This window comes from Gracilinanus agilis, chromosome 5 (assembly GCF_016433145.1).
Source record: "Gracilinanus agilis isolate LMUSP501 chromosome 5, AgileGrace, whole genome shotgun sequence".
Classification (NCBI taxonomy): domain Eukaryota; kingdom Metazoa; phylum Chordata; class Mammalia; order Didelphimorphia; family Didelphidae; genus Gracilinanus; species Gracilinanus agilis.
Window position 1 is genome coordinate 62,502,254 of NC_058134.1, and position 19,827 is coordinate 62,522,080.

The 19,827-nt window shown below is 34.5% G+C and overlaps 1 protein-coding gene across 1 annotated transcript in view; it reads left to right on the plus strand.

Annotated features, from left to right (window-relative positions):
• MLLT10 (MLLT10 histone lysine methyltransferase DOT1L cofactor) overlaps positions 1 to 19,827 on the plus strand; it is a 177,987-nt gene that overhangs the window by 53,536 nt on the left and 104,624 nt on the right. Inside the window, exon 7 of the mRNA XM_044678927.1 lies at positions 19,642 to 19,737. Coding sequence (XP_044534862.1) covers positions 19,642 to 19,737 — 96 coding nt within the window. The remainder of the gene's footprint in view (positions 1 to 19,641; positions 19,738 to 19,827) is intronic.

Here is a 19,827-nt window from a genome sequence, read left to right on the forward strand (position 1 = left end):
AATGGTATTAGTTCTGTCACTGATAATGGAAATATAATTAACAACCATCAAAATTTTGTTAAGTGCTTAACTTTTTAACAGGCATTGTACTAATGAGGATACAAAGAAAATAAAGTAGACAGAAACTGTCTTCAGGGAACTTATAATTGGAGAGAAATGGGTAAATGATGAGGAATGTTTTTTATAGATACAAATAGAAAGACTGTGACTTTAAAGGGACATGTTCAAGTACCTTTAATCAGTTGAGAAAACCTCTTGGAGAAGGTGGCATTTTTGTGTTAAAAAGAGCCAGGAATATCAGGAAGTAAAAATGGGAGAGAGAGGGAGTAGCATTCTAGTGATGGGGGATAGTCAGTTCAAAGACATGGAGATGTGAAATGGAGCATTGTGTATGAAGAATTAGAAGTTGACCTATTGCACTGGACTTCGGAGTGTATGGGGAAGGAGAGTAAAATGAAAAGACTGGGTATGTAGGAAGAGGTCAACTTGGGAAGATTCTTATGTGCTCCAAAATACTATTTTTTTCTTTTAAATTTTATTCAGTTCCTCCTTCCCCTCCCCACACCATAGAAAGCATCCTCCAGCAAAATATATAGCTTATGTCTTTCATGTTTCCACTTTTCAATTAGTTCTCTGGAGGTGAGCATTCACAAGTTTTTCTTTATTAAATTTGTAGCTACATATAATGTTTCCTTTGTTCTACTTTTTTTCACTCTTCATCATCTCATGAAAATATTCTTATAATAAGATCTAGCATATATGTAGTAGCACTTTAAGGTTTGCAAAGCATTTTGCAAATATCTCATTTGACATTTGCAATAAACTTGTGAGCTGTAGGTACTATTATTATCCCCATTTTATACATGAAGAAACTGAGGGAAAAGGAGGTTAAATGATTTGCACAGGGTCACACATCTAGAAAATATCAGAAACTGTATTTGAACTCATATCTTCCTTATGCTAACTTTGGTACTCTCTTCATCATAATATTTGTTATCTTTCAGTCATTCATTTATGTTGGACTCTTGATGACCCTAAGGGCCATACTATTCATGGAGTTTGCTTGGCAAAGATACTGGAGTGGCTTTATTATTTCTCTAGTGCAGTGGTTCCCATACTTTTTTGACCTACCGCCCCCTTTCCAGAAAAAATATTACGTAGTCCCCTGGAAATTAATTTTTTTTAATTTTAATAGCAATTAATAGGAAAGATAAATGCACCTGTGGCCATCACTGCTCTCCTGGATCGCTGCGGCAACCCACCAGGGGGCAGTAGCGCCCACTTTGGAAATCACTGCTCTAGTGGATTTAGGCAAACAGATGATAGGTGATTTGCCCAAGGTCACTTAGCTAGTAAGAGTATGAGCCTTGATCTTAACCCAGGACTTCCAGACTTTAGGCCAGCTCTCTTTCCATTGAGTGATCTCTAGCTACCCATAAAATGAAATTTTGACTTGGTTGCTATGCTTATTGCTTAGTTATTAGTTGTTGCTTACTAACTGTATGTAGTTGCCTGGAGGTAATAATAGCATCACTGGAATTTATTTGAGCATAGTTAAATGTAGCTGTGTGGAAAATAGATTATATTGGAGAAAGACTTGAGACACAATGATAATGACAGTAGGGGAAAGGTGAACTAGGGTGGTGGTTATATGATTGGAGAGAAAGGGAGGTAGGTATGCTAGAGAGTTGTTGAATGTAGATTGGAAAAGGTCTTGGCAAGTGATTGAACCTACTGGGTAAATTAACAGTTGGAAGGTTGTTAACTTAGATAAGTGGGAATATGGCGGTAACCTCAAAAATAATAAGGAGATTCAAAAGAAGGGTTGATTTGAAAGTAAAAATAATGAGTGTTTTTGATAATAATGAGTTCAATTTAGGATGCCTATAGGACATTTAGTTCCATTTGTCCAGTAGGCAGTTGGAGATGTGTGACCAGAGCTCCAAAGAGAGTAGGGCTTGATTTAGATCTTGAACTCATCTGTGTAGAGAAGATGATAACTAAACCCATGGGAGCTGGTGAGATTAAACTAGAGAGACAATATAGAAAGAAAAGAGAAAAGGGCCCAAGACAAAGCTTTGGGGGAAGATAACTAGAGTTTAGGGAGGAGGAATAAGAGACAGTAGTGTCTTAAAAATCCAGAGAAAGAAGAAATTATCATTATTAAATATTATAGGACCAAGAAGAATGAAGATTAAGAATCAGCTATTAGATTTGTTAATTTAGATAGCATTGATAACTTTATAGAAGATGACTTCAGTCAAATGATGATGTCAGAATTCAGTGAGATTTTAAAAAATGAGAAGAGTTCTGGGGATACTGAGATCACTTTTTAGAGATATTTAGCAGAGAGGTCTTTTTTGATGATGGGGGAGGTCTTGCAGATGTTTGTAGGTAAGAAAGGAGCCAGTAGATGGTGATGAAAGACATGTGAAATAGAGGGAGAGGGTGGGGTGGAGCAGTATTTTGGAAAAAAAGTGTTTTACTAATGAATATGATTCTTATGTTGTTGCCTTTTCCAGGAATCACTCAACTGGCATTTATTAAAAGCATTAAACCACATTACTACTTATATGATACTTATATTCTTAATATATTATATTAATACTTATATAATACTTATATTCTCATGACAAATAATTACAGTAGTAAAAAGAAACTTTCACTTTCCTGTTCTCTTTGGGGTAGTAGAGCAAACAAAGGAGTTACCAGAGTTTGTTTCATTATATACTCAATGACAATGAAAGTGAAGTGATCATTTCTATGGAACATTAGATTGTTTTGTTTTGCATTACTTAATGATGAGCATAGAAACTGGAAATACTATAGTGAAGATTAATGAAACTTTTTATGCCAGTAATTGTGATAGAAGGTTAAAAAATAGAGTTTCTATGAAGAACTTGGCCAACTAAGTCAACTTAACACTTTCATATTTGGTTACCTTAATGAAAATGTTAAAAGGGGATAGATTTGTTTAAAAAAAAAAACAGTTAAAATGGCTCAGCATTGAGAAATGAAAGGGGTCAAAGTCTTATCGACTATACAGATGTCTCAGAAGGCACTGGATTTAACAAGTACTGAATGTGACAAAAAAGAAAGAAATTGACTCTTTTTGAAAAGACAGGAAATAACTGGTTACTTATGTGAAAATCATTTCCCAGTCAGCTGTCTGTGTGTAGTCAGATCCATGGACTGCTTAAAGAAAAGGTCAAAATCAACATTAAGTTAGAAGAAAGGCTAAAGATGGGAAGATACTGAATAACTGGAGTACCTTCAACATGACCTATTCAAATGGGCTGTTAATTCAGAAAAATAGAAAGTGGAAAAAGACAAAGGTCTTTTATCAACATTTCCTATTTTTAAAAAATAACAGGATAAAAAGCAGTCACCACAATAACCTGCCAAAAGAGCCCAGAAATTGTGTTAGCCATTAAATATTAGTTACTTTTGCCAAGTTGCTAGTGATGGCAGCCAAGGGAAATATTGGTTTAGTTGTTCATACTATCTAACCTATTTTGCAAATTGTATTTTAAACACATTCCTTCTAAAAAACTTCTTTGTGAGCCATAAATGTTCATATGTTTAGGGTTAGAGACTGCACTTGTGATTTCATTAATATAGAACAGTTATTTTGAAAGTTTTTGGTCTTAGGATTTTGCATAATTATTGAAGACTCTGAAGATCTTTTGCTTATTTGGGTTTTATAGCAATATTCAACATGTTACAAATTAAAATGGATTATTTAAAATGTTTATTAATTTAAAACCAGTAATAAACCTATTGCATATTAGCAATGTTTTATAAAAACTATTTTTCAAAACAAAAAAGAATCATGACTTTAAATAATTTTATAGATCTTTTTGGTATCTGGTATAATAAAAGAAATTAATTTTTACATCTACTTCTATATTTAGTCTGTTGCAATATGATGAAGTGGAAGAAGAAAATTTAGCCTCTACATATATGTAGTTATAAAAGTAGCAGTATTTTAAGTCTTTTCAAATCATTTTAGATATTATCGAATGATATACCAAAACTTGACAAACTATTTTCTTAGTTGCAGTGTGGAATCTGAAACCATATAGCTGAAAAGTTCAGTATTTTCTTAAATTAAATCCATTGTTCTGTCTTGTAACTTGAATAGATTTATACTGATACATCATTTTAAACAATATACTGATAATTTATAAAATATTGGTTCACTTATACTTATGATTCAAAATACAATATCAAAAACTCATGATTGTTAATATCACCATTGATTTCATCAGAAAACCTTTAATTATTGGGAAGGCTGCCCAGCTCATGCCGGCAGATACAAGATTTCCAGAATTTTTAATTTTGCAAGAAAGCTTGAAATTTGTCATTGGCAAAAAATAATGTAGTTATTTTCCTTTAAGGTCCAAGTTCACTTTATTCAATATATATTTTGTCTATCAGTCCTTTTTTTCAAGTAAAAATGGTATTAGTGGAAAAATTGTTTACTGCAGCCTGCAACTCAAAACAGTAGTAATGAAGACTTTTCCTCAAAACAACCACTGTACTTTGGCATGCAGAAGTTCTTTATATGTAATTCCTGTTTGGTAACAAAGAATATCAAAAGGACCTTTACAGTAGTGACTGCTGGCACAGTTTGATGCCACTGTTTTGATACATGCCAAAGTGCCAGCAATTTTACCTATCATTGCTTTTATATCATTAGTGCAAGTATCTATAGTTATTCCAGGATAAACTATGAGGTTCCAGAAAATTATTCAATACTTTCAAGATTTTAGTACTACTTTGATATTTATTTGATGCTGATATCAAATGAGTATAAACAAAACAGTAAGAGCTAGCTAGTTCTATAGATTCATCCATTTGTGAGTACAATTTTTCAGACAAGATATTAATTCTTTATGTTTGCAGCTAGATATTTAACTCACAAGTGATGTATGTAGACTTTGAAAAACTATTTGTGAGAAAAAGGCAGATATCTCAGAATTGTGAAAATAGTTTTGACCTTAAAAAACATCCCCATCTCCCCTAACAACCACTCCAAAAGGGTTTTAGGAACTCCCAGGAACTATGACCCACACTAGGAGATCTGATGATACAGGGAGCACTGGAGAGAGAAAAGTCTCACTTATAAAGTTTGAACCCTTTTGGTTTTGTCTTGGGCTCTTCCCCTCCCAAAACTGTTTAGTTATCTTGTCAGCTCTCACAGGTTTAGTTATCTTCTTTACACAGATGAATGTGAGTACTTCGAGTTCAGGCATTGTTTCTGTGTATTCCCAGTTGTTCGCACAGTGCCTGGCACATAGTAAGAACTAGGCACATGTTAACTTGTTGGCTTGACTTAGTCACCTAGAGTTCTTGGAAGTTGCTCAGTGTCATGAAATCACTGTGGTTCAGAGGCAGGACTTTACCTCACTTTTGAATGGCAGGGCTGCCTCACAGATGTTTAATGAATAGTAAGATGGTACAGTGGCTAGAGTGCTGAGCCTGGAGTCCGGGACACTCATCTTCCTGAGTTCAAATCTGGTATCAGGCACTCTAGGTGACCCTGGACCAGTCACTTAACCCTATTTGCTTTAGTTTCCTCATCTGTAAAACGAGGTAGAAAAAGAAATGGCAGCCACTTGAGTATCTTTGCCAAGAAAATCCCAAATGGGGTCACAAAGAGTTAGACATGACTGAACAATGATAGACAACAACTAATTCCTCTTATTCACCAATTCTCAACTACTTAGTCTTTTAAGTTTTTGTAGATTTTATTTAGAGATAATGTTTGTGAATATAACATGGCAAAATAGTAGGTGTCATCCTTGACTCCTTCAATATCCAATCAGTTGCCAAGTCTTTTCTTCTTCTTTTTTTTTATTAAAAGATATTTTTTCCCAATTACATGCAGTAACAATTTTCCATATATGTTTTCTGAAATTATAAGATCCAAATTATCTCTCTTTCTCCCCAGATATGGGTCTCTACTTTGATAACATTTCTTGTATATACCTTTTCCTTTCCTTAGAAACTGCCACCACTGTAGTACGGGTCCTCATCACCTCACCCTTAGGCTTGTTGCCTGTTTGTGGGTTGGCCTGCCTAAAATCTCTCACCACTTTAATTCATTCTCCATCCAGCTTTTTTTTTTTTTTAAACCCTTGCCTTCTATTTTGGAATCAATATTGTGTATTTGGTTCCACGGCAGAAGAGTGGTAAGGGCTAGGCAATGGGGAGTGGGGGGGTCAAGTGATTTGTCCACGGTCCCACAGCTAGGAAGTATCTGAGGCCAGATTTGAACCCAGGAGCTCCCATCTCTGGGCCTGGCTCTGCATCTACTGAGCCACCCAACTGCCTCTAGACTGACAGCTCTTTGAGAGCAGCAATTCTTTATTTTTGTTTTTTAGATTTTTCTTTGTAGGGTAGTGCCTGGGACATAGTAGGTGCTTAATAAATGCTGACTAATTGACTTAGTGCCCTAGACTGCTCTTTCAGCTAAAAGTTAGAGATCTACATTATTTGAGGGAATTAAAAAAAAATAATGAAATCAGAATCTTCTCCTTCCCCTATGAGAAAAGAACCCAGTACCTATGCAAGTATGTTATATATCAAAAGTGCCTATTGTTCAGATCTTCAAGGGCTATTCCCCCCCCCCCAGTTGTTAATTCTCTTCTTTTTTTTTTTTTTTAAAACCCTTACCTTCTGTCTTGAAGTCAATACTGTTTATTAGCTCCAAGGCAGAAGAGTGGTAAGAGTAGACAATGGAGATCAAGTGACTTGCTCAGGGTCACACAGCTGGGAAGTGTCTGAGGCCAGATTTGAACCTAGGACCTCCCGTTTCTAGGCCTGGCTCTCAATCCATTGAGCTACCCAGCTGCCCTGTTAATTCTCTTCTGAGTGATGTATATATCATCTTTCAAGATAATTCTCATTTTGAATTCTGACCCTCCCCAAACCCCCCCCCCCCCCAATTTCATAAATTTTACAGAAGTCTTCAAAAAGATTACTTCATGTTTTCCTTATTTAAGATCATCCTGTTTTAATCAAGATACCTTTCTAAAAACATCATGGCCATTTTTCTTGCTTACCATTCTTATAAGGTGGTACATATATATTTAAGGTATTCCCTTTGTAACTAATGGTCTTAGAGTTTTTTCCCCAAAGGCACATCCTGATTTACCTCATAACTTATAAGGGCCACCATTGCATACTTGTTTGCATAGGACATTCCTAGTGCTTAATCAGCATTGAATTGGATAATGTATTGTGTGCCTATATACTTAGAAACACTTACAAAGTTACTTGTTACCAATGTGGATTGTTGTTTTCAAGCTTTCTCTTTTCAGTGACTTAGTCAATAGGTTAGAACACTGGAGAAGAGAGCTAGAAATAATTTGTTTTTAAAATATTATTACTTGTGTATTTGGTTTTCTAAATTTGCAACATTCTTCCTTTTCTCAGTCACAACTTATGAGAAAGATTCTTAGATTTTTGTCCCTTCAATATTATACATGCTACTGGTTTTCCTACCTCATTTCCTAACTACTATTTTTCTGTCTCTTTTACTGATTTCTAGTCTTGATTACTTATTTTGATTTATTCCTCAAGGGTTCACTTTGTAACCAAATTTCTCTCTACATATTGTTCCATGGCTTCAGCTACCACCACCATGCAGAGAACTTACCAGATGATATCTTACTGTTAACCTCTGTAGTAGGGTTATATAACTCCTACAACATCATCTCTCCCAAGCCTCAGACTCAAATCTCTAGTTATAGGATATATTTAGCTGGATATTCCAGTAGAACGTCTAACACAACACCGGCCTTTAAATCTCCTTGGATCTACCCTTACCTGAGGTGGATTGAGACTTAAGCTATTTTATTTTCCCAATTATATGTAATAATTTTAACATAAATTTTCCAAAAGTATAAAGTCCAAATTGTCTCCTTCTCTTTCCCTTCTTGGAGATGGTAAACAATTTGATTTATATATGTATTGGTTACTGTAAGAGAATACTAATATAAAACCCAAACTCCCAAATAAAACTAAATAAACTAATGTGAAAGGTAGTATGCTTTGATCTGCAACATCTGATACCAGTAGTTCTTTATCTGTAGGCAGAAAGCATTCTTTGTCATAAGTCCTTCAGAACTGTCTCAGAGCATTGCATTGCTGAGTATAGGCAAGTTTTCACAGTTGATCATTGTGCGATATTGCTATTACTGTGTATAATATTCTCCTGGTTCTGTTTGTTTTGCTCTGCATCAGTTCATGTAGATCTTTCCATCTTTTTCTGAAATTATCTTGCTTATTATTTCTTATAGCACAATAATATTCCATCACCAACTTGTATCATAGTTTGTTTAGCCATTCCCCAATTGATGGAAATCCCCTCAGTTTCCAATTTGTTGCCATCACAAAAAGAGCTGCTATAAGTATTTTTGTACAAGAGGATCCCTTCCCATTTTTTAATGAACTTTTTGGGCTGTAGACCCAGTAGTGGTATTATCAGATCAAAGGGTATGGTATGCATAGTTTTGTACCGTTTTGTGCATAGTTTCAAGTAATCCTACAGAATATATTTGGATTAGTTCATAACTCCACCAACAACTTATTAGTATCCCATTTTTGCCACATCCCATCCAACATTTATCCTTTTTCTTTACTGCCACATGGGCCAATCTGGTAGGTGTGAGGTAGTAACTCAGAATTGTTTTAATCAGCATTTCTCTAAGAGTGATTTTAGAACATTTTTTCATGATTATTGAAAACTTATTTCTTCATCTGAAAATTGTGTTTCTATCCTTTTACTATTGTCAACTGGGGAATGATGTTATAAATTTTACTTTGCTCTCTATAAATTTGAGAAATGAGACATTTATTAGAGAAATTTGTTATAAAATTTTCTTCCCAGTTCGTTTTCCTTTGTACAAAAAGCTTTTTAATTTACTGTAATCAAAAGTACTTTATATCTTATGTACTGTATCTCTTGTTGGTTTGTTATAAATTCTTACCTTTTCCATAGATTTGACAGATAAATAATTCTGCATTCCCCTAATTTATTAAAAAAAATTTTTTTTAAATTTTATTTTAAACCCTTAACTTCTGTGTATTGACTTATAGGTGGAAGAGTGGTAAGGGTAGGCAATGGGGGTCAAGTGACTTGCCCAGGGTCACACATCTGGGAAGTGTCTGAGGCCAGATTTGAACCTAGGACCTCCTGTCTCTAGGCCTGGCTCTCAATCCACTGAGCTACCCAGCTGTTTCTCCCCCCCCCCCCAATTTATTTTTGCTGCCACTCTTTATATCTTAATCATATTCCCATTTTGACCTTATCTTGGAATGGGGTATAAGATATTGATGTATACTTAATTTCTGCCATACTATTTTCTAATTTTCCCAGTTGGTTTTGTTGAATTGAGTTCTTATACCAAACCTGGGGAATTTGGTTTATCAAACACTAGTTTGCTATGTCATTTACTCCTGTACATTGTGTGTCTAATCTCTTCCAGTGATCCACCAGTTTATTTCTTAAACAGTACCTGACAGTTTTAATGATAAGTGCTTTACAATACAGTTTGAGGAACTGATCCTTCTAGGCCACCTTCCTTTACTTTTTTTACCCCCATTAGTTCCCTTGATATTCATGATCATTTATTCTTCCTGTGAATTTTGTTATTTTTCCTAGTTCTTTAAACTAATTATTTGGTACTTTGGTTGCTATGGTACTGAATAAGTAAGTTATTTTTTATTAGCTCTGCTTACCCATTAGCAATTAATATTTTTCCAATTGTTTAGATCTGACTTTGTTTTTTGAAATTGTGTTCATATAATTCCTATAATCAATATGTTTTATAATCAAGGCGAGTATATTTCCAGGTATTTTATATTGTCTAGAGTTATTTTAAATGGAACTTCTTTCTATCTCTTGCTGCTAACATTTGATGGTAATATATAGAACTGCCTATTTATGTGGGCTTATTTTGTATTTGGAAACTGCTAAAATTATTATTTCAGTTAGTTTTTTAGCTAATTCTCTAGGATTCTCTAAGTATACCATTATATCATTTGCAAGAGTGATAGCTTAGTTTCCTTATTACCTTCTTTAATTCCTTTACTTTCTTATTCTTAAAGCTAACATTTCTAGTATAATATTAAATAATAGTAGTGATAATGGACATCCTTGCTACACATTTCTGATCTTATTGGGAAGGCTTTAAAATGATCTCCATTGCAGATAATACTTGCTGATGGTTTTAGCTACATACTTTTTTTATCATTTTAAGAAATAGCCCATTCATTCCTATATTTTGTAGGTTTTTTTTTTTTAAACCCTTACCTTCTGTCTTGGAGTCAATACTGTGTATTGGCTCTAAGGCAGAAGAGTGGTAAGGGCTAGGCAATGGGGGTTAAGTGACTTGCCCAGGGTCACACAGTTAGGAAGTGTCTGAGGCCTGGCTCTCAATCCACTGAGCCACCCAGGTACCCTCTGTTTTGTAGTATTTTTAATAGGAATGGGTGTGGTATTTTGTCAAGGACTTTTTTTGCATCTATTGAGATAATCATGTGATATCTCTTAGTTTGGCTATTGATATAGTCAATTATGCTGACAGTTATCCTGATATTAAGTCATCTCTGCATTCCTGGTATAAATCCCACCTGATCATAGCAAATGATCCTTGTGATATATTGCTGTAGTTTACTAGCTAGTGTTTAAAAAGTTTTACATCTACATTAATGAATTTGGACTATGATTTTATTTCATTGTTTTGCTCTTCTGGGATTTAGTAAACATGCTATATTTGTCATAAGAAGAATTTGGTAGCACTCCTTTGCCTATTTTCCCAAGTACTTTATGTAATTGGTATTAATTGTTCTTTAAATGTTTGATAGAATTCACTTGTGAATCTATCTGGCCCTGAGGATTTTTTCTTAGGGAATTTATTAACAACTTGTTTAATTTCTTTTTCTGATATGTAGTTATTTAAGTATTCTATTTCCTCTTTTGTTAATCTGGGCAATATATAGTTTTATGAATATTCATCCATTTCAATTAGATTGGCATATTTATTGGTATATAATTGGAGAAAATAGCTCCTAATGATTGTTTAATTTCCTCTTCGTGATGAATTCACTTCGTATTTTTGATACTGGTTATTTGATTTTCTTTCTTTTAATAAAATTAATCAATGCTCTATTTTATTTTATCATAAACTAACTCCTAGTCTTATTTCTTCATTGCTGCTCAAAATTTTATTTATTTATTTTTTAGGGATATTTTCCCATGGTTACATGATTCATGTTTTTTCCCACCCCTCTTCCCTACCCCCTTCTGGAGCTGACAAGCAATTCCACTGGGTTAGACATGTATCATTGTTCAAAACATATTTCCATGTTATTCATATTTGCAGTAGAGTGATCTTTTAACATCAAAACTCTTGGGGGCAGCTGGGTAGCTCAGTGGATTGAGAGTCAGGCCTAGAGACAGAAGGTCCTAGGTTCAAATCCAACCTCAGACACTTCCCAGCTGTGTTACCCTGGGAAAATCACTTGATCCCCATTGCCTAGCCCTTACCACTCTTCTGCCTTGGAACCAATATAATACCCAGTATTGACTTCAAGACAGAAGGTAAGGGTTTACGAAAAAAAATAACAAAAAAACTCTAATCATATCCCCATCAAACCATGTGATTGATCCTATGTTTTTCTTCTGTGTTTCTGCTCTCATAGTTCTTTCTCTGGGTGTGAATAGTGTTCTTTCTCAGTTCCTCTGGATTGTCCTGGGTCATTGTATTGTTGCTAGTAGAAATGTCTGTTACATTCATTCGTGCCACATTATATCAGTCTCTGTGTACAGTGTTCTCCTGGTTCTGCTCCTTTCTCTGTGCATCAATTCCTGGAAGTCTTTCTAGTTTATTTATTATTTCAATGATTCTTTCAGTTTTTAAAATTTCTCCTTTTATTTTTAGGATTTCAAATTTAGTCTCTGATTTTTTTGTGTTTTTTAGTTGCAGGCTCAATTCATTGATCAGGTTTTTCTTTATTAATATAGGTATTTAGAGATAAAATTTTCCCTACGTACTGCTTTGGCTATATCCCATAAAGTTTGATTTTATGTCTCATCATTGTGATTCTCCCTAATGAAATTGTTGCATTGTTTCTATAATTCTGTGACCTGCCCCTTTTTTAGAATTAGATTATTTAGCTTCCAATTAAGTTTTGATTTGTCTTCATATGGACCTTTTATTGATAATTTAAATTGCTCTATGCTTTGGAAAGAAAGTATTTATTTCTGCTTTTCTGATATTGGTTGTGTTTTTATGCCCTATTACATGATCAGTTTTTGTGTAGGGGCCATGTACTGTTGAAAAAAAGGCATATCCCTTTTAAATTCCTTTTAGTTTTCTTCAGAGATCTATTAGTTATAATTTTAATAATATTTCAGTAATTTTCTTCACTTTTTGCTTGTTTATTTTTTTGGTTCAGTTTATCTAGAGAGGAGAAAGTTGAGCTTTCCCAGTAATCTAGTTTTACTGTCTATTTCCTCCTGAAGCTCATTTAAGTTGTCCTTTAAAAATTTTTCTGTTATATCATTTGGTACTATATATGTTTAGTATTGCTATTACTTCATTGTCTATTGAATCTTTTAACAGTACCTACTTTCCCTCTTTATCTTTTTAAAATTAGAGCTATTTTTTGCTTTAATATTGCTTGAGATCATAATTGCTACTTCTTTTTTTTTTACTTTAGATGATGCATAATAAATTATGTTCCAGCTCCATCCCCTTAACTTTACTCTATATGTGTCTCCCTCCCTCAAAAGTATTTCTTCTTATCAGGATACTTGAGGATCAGTGAGGTAGTATATGTAAAGTACTTTATAATCCCCCCCTCCCTTTTTCTTTCCCTCCCCTTTCTCCACTCATTTATTTTCATCACACCAGTGATAGCATGACTAAATGTCCTTGTATTCTGTGTTATAAAAGCTTTTTAAATGCTCCAGAAGTGATTAGGGCTATGCCATCTTTTCTTTCTTTCTTTCTTTTTTTTTTTTTTATGACAACAATCAGTGCTGGAGGCGAAGAGACCTTCTTCCCTTTTAAGCTACACTACTTTGTTTTTCAGCTTTCTGATGCATTAATTGCTCTGTGAATGTTGAATTCTTTTCCAAGTGTACAAGGTAGACTTGAAAGCCTACTTCATCCAGGAAACTAGGACAGTTCTGATGATTAGGGATTTGAGAGGGTAGTTGTGGGGATAATGTTTGAGCTCTTTCACACTTGATAACACTTTAAACATATCTACTCTAAAGTTGGAACTGAATACATGTTGACCAAATACATTTGAAATTTTAGTTTAAAAATACATTTACTGTGATAGAGTCAAGATGGTGGAGAAGGTACATGGGCACACCTCATCTCCACCAAATTACCCTCCAAACAATTATGATATAATGTCTCTAAAAAAATTCTGGAAAAGTATATAACTACAAAAATTGGTGTGAAACACAACTTAGAAAGCAGCACAAAAGATCTACTGCTGCAGGGTAGAAATGGTGCACAAAGTAGTACACTAAGGAAGGCCCCACTACTATAAGGGGCATTAGAGACAGCTGAATCAGCAGCAAAGGCTTTTTGAGCTCTCAGCCACAGAACATAAGGGGAGTTGGACAACCATTCAGGAGATTATAGGGATCTCTTATCTGGCTTTGGGTGGAAGACTTTTGTTGCATTCCCTATATACAGATCCAGATTGAAGTCTTGGTTTGAGGTCCCAGGGTGAGGAAAGGCACTAATAGACAACAACATCAATAGTGCTGCATCTAAAGCCTCTAAGAAAAATATTAATTGGTCTCAAGTACAAGAAGAATTAATGAAGGAACTGAGAAAGGATTTTAAAAATCAGAGAGAAGAAAAATTGGGAAAAGAAATGATTGATTAATACTGAAAAATATGAAAAAAGAATTGGTTCATAAAGAAGGCAATAAAAAATTCTGGAGAATCTAATACTTTAAAAAACAGAATAGGCCAATTAATAAAAGGCACAAAAATCCGTTGAGATGAACTTCTTAAAAAGCAGAATTAGCCAAATAAAAAAGCATATATAAATTCACTGAATATAAGAATGTCTTAGAAAAAGCAGAATTGGCTTATTGGAAAGTGAGGTACAAAAAAAATCACTAAGAAAAAAAAAAACAATTGAAAAAATAGGATTGAGGATGTGAACCTAAGAGGGCAGAGAAGGTATAGGGATATATCTGATTTCTACCTAATTACTCTTCAAAAAGCAGTGCTATAATGCCTGCAAATGGATTCCGGAGTAGCATAACCCACAAAAAGACAAGATAAAGTAATTTTTCAGCCTGAAACAACTTAGAAGGCCAGGATAAGGGATCTAGCATACTAGAGTGGAGGTGGAGCACAGTAAGCCAGGGTAGGCCCTACTGAAGGAGCAGACTTTGGACACAACTGAAACATCCTGCAAGGCTTCCAGAATTCTCAGTCACATGCTCAGAAGGAGATTACAGGGGTCCTTTTGCTGGCTCTGGGTTCAAGGCTCTTGTCGCATTGTCTATACATGAACTAGATCACAGTTCTTGGGTATAGTCACAGGGTGAAGAGGAGCACCTGCATACACCAGCCCTTGGATCCACAGGGGAACAGAGGACCCCTTGTCACAATTCAAAGTGATAAAAGAGTGCTTGGGGTTATTCACAGACCAGAGCACAGGCCAAGAGAGTACTAAACACACCTCTTCTTACATTGGACGATAGATCCCCACTGCCATCTCTGAAGGCAGGTGTACAAAGAATATAAAGCTTTGAACAGTGTTCTCTTTACCACTGTTATAGAGTCCAAGTTTAACAGTTTTCTATACTAAAAGAAAAGAAAAAGGTAGGGAAATGAGCAAATAGCAACAGAAAAAGGAACTTACCGTAGGAAGTTATTTTGGTGACAGGATAGGCTCAATCTCAGAAGATGACAACAAAGTCAATACTGCTGCATCCAAAGCCCCCAAGGAAAAAGTATGAGTTGCTCTCAGGTACAAAAAAGAATTAATGGAGGGTCTAAAAAGAGATTTTAAAAATCAAATATGAAAGAAAAATTAGGAAAAGAAATGAGAGCAATGGAGGAAAATCATGAAAAAGGTTAAGAGCTTAGGTAAAGGAGGCACAAAAACATTTTGAAGAAATTAATACAAAAAAAAAAAAAGAATAGATCAGTTGGTAAAAGAGGCATAAAAATTCAGGGAAGAGTTCCTTCAAAAGTAGAATTGGCCAAATGGAAGAATAATAGAAAAATTCACTGAAGAGAAAAATTTGAAAGAATTGCCCCTTCGGAAAAAGAGGTATAAAATAATCACTGTGGAAAAAAAAACTCTACAAAGTAGAATTAGCCAAATGAAAAAGGAGTTACAAAAGCTCACTAAAGAAAAAGATGTCTTTAAAATTATAATTAGGCAAACAAGCTAATAACTCCATGAGACATCAAGAAGAAATGATCAAGCAAAGTCAAAAGAATGAAAAAATGGAATTAAAAAAACATGTAGTACCTCATGGGAAAAATGAGTGACCTGGAAAATTAATCCAAGAGGGATCATTTAAGAATTATTGATCTACCTAAAAGCCGTGATCAAAAAAAGAGCTGAGACATTATCTTTCAAGAAATCATCAAGGAAAACTGCTCTGATATTCTAGAACCAGAGGACAAAATAAAAATGGAAAGAATCTGCATTACCTCCTAAAAAGAGATTCCAAAAGGATAATTCTCAGGAATATTATAGTCAAATTCAAAAACTCCTAGGTCAAGGAGAAAATACTGCAAGCAACAAAAACCAAAAAAAAATTCATATAACATAGGCTACAGTTAGGATAACATAAGACTCAGCAGCTTCTACATTAAAATGCCTGGTATGTATTTCAGAGGGCAAAGGAACCAAGACTTCTAAGAATCATCCAACAAAATCTTCAGGGGAAAAAAATGGATATTGATGAAATCGAAGACTAAAGCATTCCTAATGAAATGACCAGAGCTGAATGGAAATTTTGACTCTCAAATACCAGGTGCAAATGAATCACAAAAAGGTAAACAGGAAAGAGAAATTAAAAGACATTCAATAAGGTTAAATTATCTGCATTTGTACATGGAGAGGTGATTCTTAAAATGCCAAAGAACTTTGTCATTTTGGGGGCAATTACAAGGAGTGTACATAATTTAGAGGACAACATTGTCAATTAAATATTATGGGATGATATAAAAATAAAACAAAAATGAGACATGAAAGGAATTCATTGAGAAGTGGTGGAAAGGAAAAATAGAATGGAGCATATTATTTCACATAAAAGATGCATGAAAGAGCTTTTATAGTGGAGGGGAAGATGAGGGAAATGGGGAGGAGAGCATGTGAACCTTACTCTCATCAGAATTGGCTCAATGAGGAAAGAACACACAAAGTCAATTGAGTATAGAAAACAGCCTTACCGTACAGGAAAGCAGGGGGGAAAGGGGATATAGAATGTGTGACTCGTAGAAAAGAGGGCAAATTTGGGGATGTGTTGGTCAGAAGCCAAGCACTTTTTTGAGGATGGACAGAAAGCAAAAGAGAAAAGGATAAAGAAGGAGTGAAATAGGATTGGAGTAATTAATAGTACTCATAATGATGAAAAATTTTTTTACTTTCTTAATAAAGGTCTCTCTTCCAAATACACAGAGAAATGAATTGAAGGTATAAGAATACAAGTCATTCCCCAATTGATCAATGGTCAAAGGATATCAACAGATTAATTAACGCTCTTTGAGGTCATGCAGAAATGACTATTGATCCATTTGGGAGACCAGTTTGTACCTATGCCTAATGGTTTATAAAATGGTACATACCCTGAATCCTGGCAATACTATTACTGCGTTTGTATCTGAAAGAGATAAAAAGACAAAATGGAGAAAGACCCATTTGTAGATTATGCATGTATATTGTACAAATGAATCTTTCTATTTGGCTCTATATATTTATTTCTAAGCCAGGCTTTCAATCCACTGAGCTACCCAGCTGCCCCTTATGTAGAAAATATTTAAAGCAGCTTTCTTTGTGGGGCAAAAGAATTGGAAAGTGACCAGATTCCCATTAATTAGAGATTGGCTAAGTAATAGTCTATGATTGTAATGGAATGCTATTTGTGGTGTAAAAAGTGATGAACAGAAGAACCTAGAAGAATTTGGAAAAACTTACAGAACCTGAAGCAGAGTGAAGTAAGCAAAACCAGAAGATTATACATAGTGACAGCAGTAACGTTCAATGAAAAACGCATGACTTGGCTAAGAGTCCAAAGGATTCATGATGAAAAATACCTTCTGCTTCAGAAAGAACTCATACAGTCTGAATCTAAACCAAAGCAAACCTCCCTCCCTCCCTCCCTCCCTCCCTCTCTCCCTCCCTCCGTTCCTCAAAAAGATTGGTTTGAGAAAATGTTTTACATGATTGCACAGGTAAAATCTGTATCAGAGAGGAGAGAGATAATTTGAAACTGAAGATTCTTTTTTTAAATGTTCAAAACTGTTTTCAAATGTAATGGTTGAGGGGAGATTAAATTAAAAATTTTAAATAATGCCTTTGTACAGATCCATATACATCTTGATGAAGATAATGATGATAGATCTCTACTTTTATCTGTGTGGAAACTCCTAGCAAGACAAATTACAGTCTTTTATTAACCTTCCCATTCTAATATGTGTTTATTTTCCACTAAGAGAGGACCACACAACTGGCTGTTTATTGACCTTNTCCTTCCTTCCTTCCTTCCTTCCTTCCTTCCTTCCTTCCTTCCTTCCTTCCTTCCTTCCTCTCCTTCCCTCCCTCCCTCCCTCCCTCTCTCCCTCCCTCCGTTCCTCAAAAAGATTGGTTTGAGAAAATGTTTTACATGATTGCACAGGTAAAATCTGTATCAGAGAGGAGAGAGATAATTTGAAACTGAAGATTCTTTTTTTAAATGTTCAAAACTGTTTTCAAATGTAATGGTTGAGGGGAGATTAAATTAAAAATTTTAAATAATGCCTTTGTACAGATCCATATACATCTTGATGAAGATAATGATGATAGATCTCTACTTTTATCTGTGTGGAAACTCCTAGCAAGACAAATTACAGTCTTTTATTAACCTTCCCATTCTAATATGTGTTTATTTTCCACTAAGAGAGGACCACACAACTGGCTGTTTATTGACCTTCAATTTACTAAGCTTAAATATTAGAGTGTAAGTTCTTTGAGATTAGGATTTGTTTTGTTTTTGTTTTTCTCTGTATCCTCATTGTCATAGTAAGGGTTTAATAAATGTATATTGATTGATTGCTATTGTGTTATTAGTGATTGGACATGCAAGCTATTCATCATGTACATTTTGCTCAAGATACATGACCCTCCCACCATCTTTTTTCAGGCATATATCACTGATTATCTTTTATACTGCTTCTAGAGCACAATTCTTTATTTGTATGTCAAACTATAGTTCTGGTTTCCACGTACCTGTTGTTGTTTTCATGAATTGCAATGAAATCACTGGAAGGTATTTTCTAGCTTGCTGGCATTACTCTAAATTTAGTTAGTTTTGCTCTTTGAAAATAGACAATTTCTGTTGCTATGACTGAACTCAAGACCTTTTGTAGCTGGTTGGAACTTGTCAGAGATTTAGTTCTTAATCTTCACCTCCAAATGATGATGAGGTATCTTAAGTAGGAAATTTTGGACCTTTTTCTTTTTTAACATTCTCTCTTTTTTTTTTATCATTGACACCCAATTTGCATTCTTTTTTGTTCAAAACTTTGATATTAATTTTGACCCGTCTCTGTTGATGTACATTAGTCTTTTAGTTTTATTTCCATATTGGCTATCACATCTTTTCTCTTCCTCCCTGTGCCTTTTGGAATAGGGATCAATATCATTTGTCTCTTAATCTTTCTACCTCCATCAGTTCTCCCTTTTCCTATTATCCTTTATTTTGTTAAGAAACGAGGCTTTCTTTAGTATCTATCTGTACATATCACCCCTGCTCTCAGAAGTCTTTAGTGACTTCTTCTTTTTGCTTACTGAGGGAATTTTCAAGTCATTTCATTGTCATTTTAAATGCTCTGTAGTCTTTTACCACCCTATCGTTCCTCTTTTATATCGCATGACTCCCCTTCATTTACTTAATGTGTTTGCCAAAAGTGCCATTCACCAAACAAGCTTTCATTCACCCTACTTTTTTGATTTTCCTCATGATTTTCTTTGTGCTATCAATGATCTTCCTTTTTCTAGGTTTTGGAATCAGTTCTCCTTTACAAAACTTACCTCAAATGCAATCTCATCTCTTCCAGGAAGCCTCTTATTATTTCTTCCTATCAATAATGAGCTTTCCCAAAATTTCGGGTCTAATGCAGTCTGTTTTACTTTCTTCCTATGTGCTTTTGTATTTTTGATGTGTTATATACTCACGAGTCACATCTCCCTCCCCGATAATATCCCCTATAAATTTCAGTGTCCTCAGTACCTAGGACAGTGTTCAGTGTAAATAGATGCTTTGTAAATGTGAGAAGAAAAAAAATCCTTTACCCACTTTGTTCTGGTAAAACTAGCATGGATCATCATACAAATCTAAACCTGTATTTTACTTTTCTTAATTTTTAGAAATATAAAGAAAAAGACAAACACAAACAAAAACATAAGAAGCAACCAGAACCATCACCAGCCTTGGTTCCTTCTTTGACAGTTACTACTGAGAAAGTAAGTTAAATAATCATAATTTATTATGTTATTTTACAGATTATTAAATTTATATAGCATGAGATATAATAAATATAGCATATAAATAAT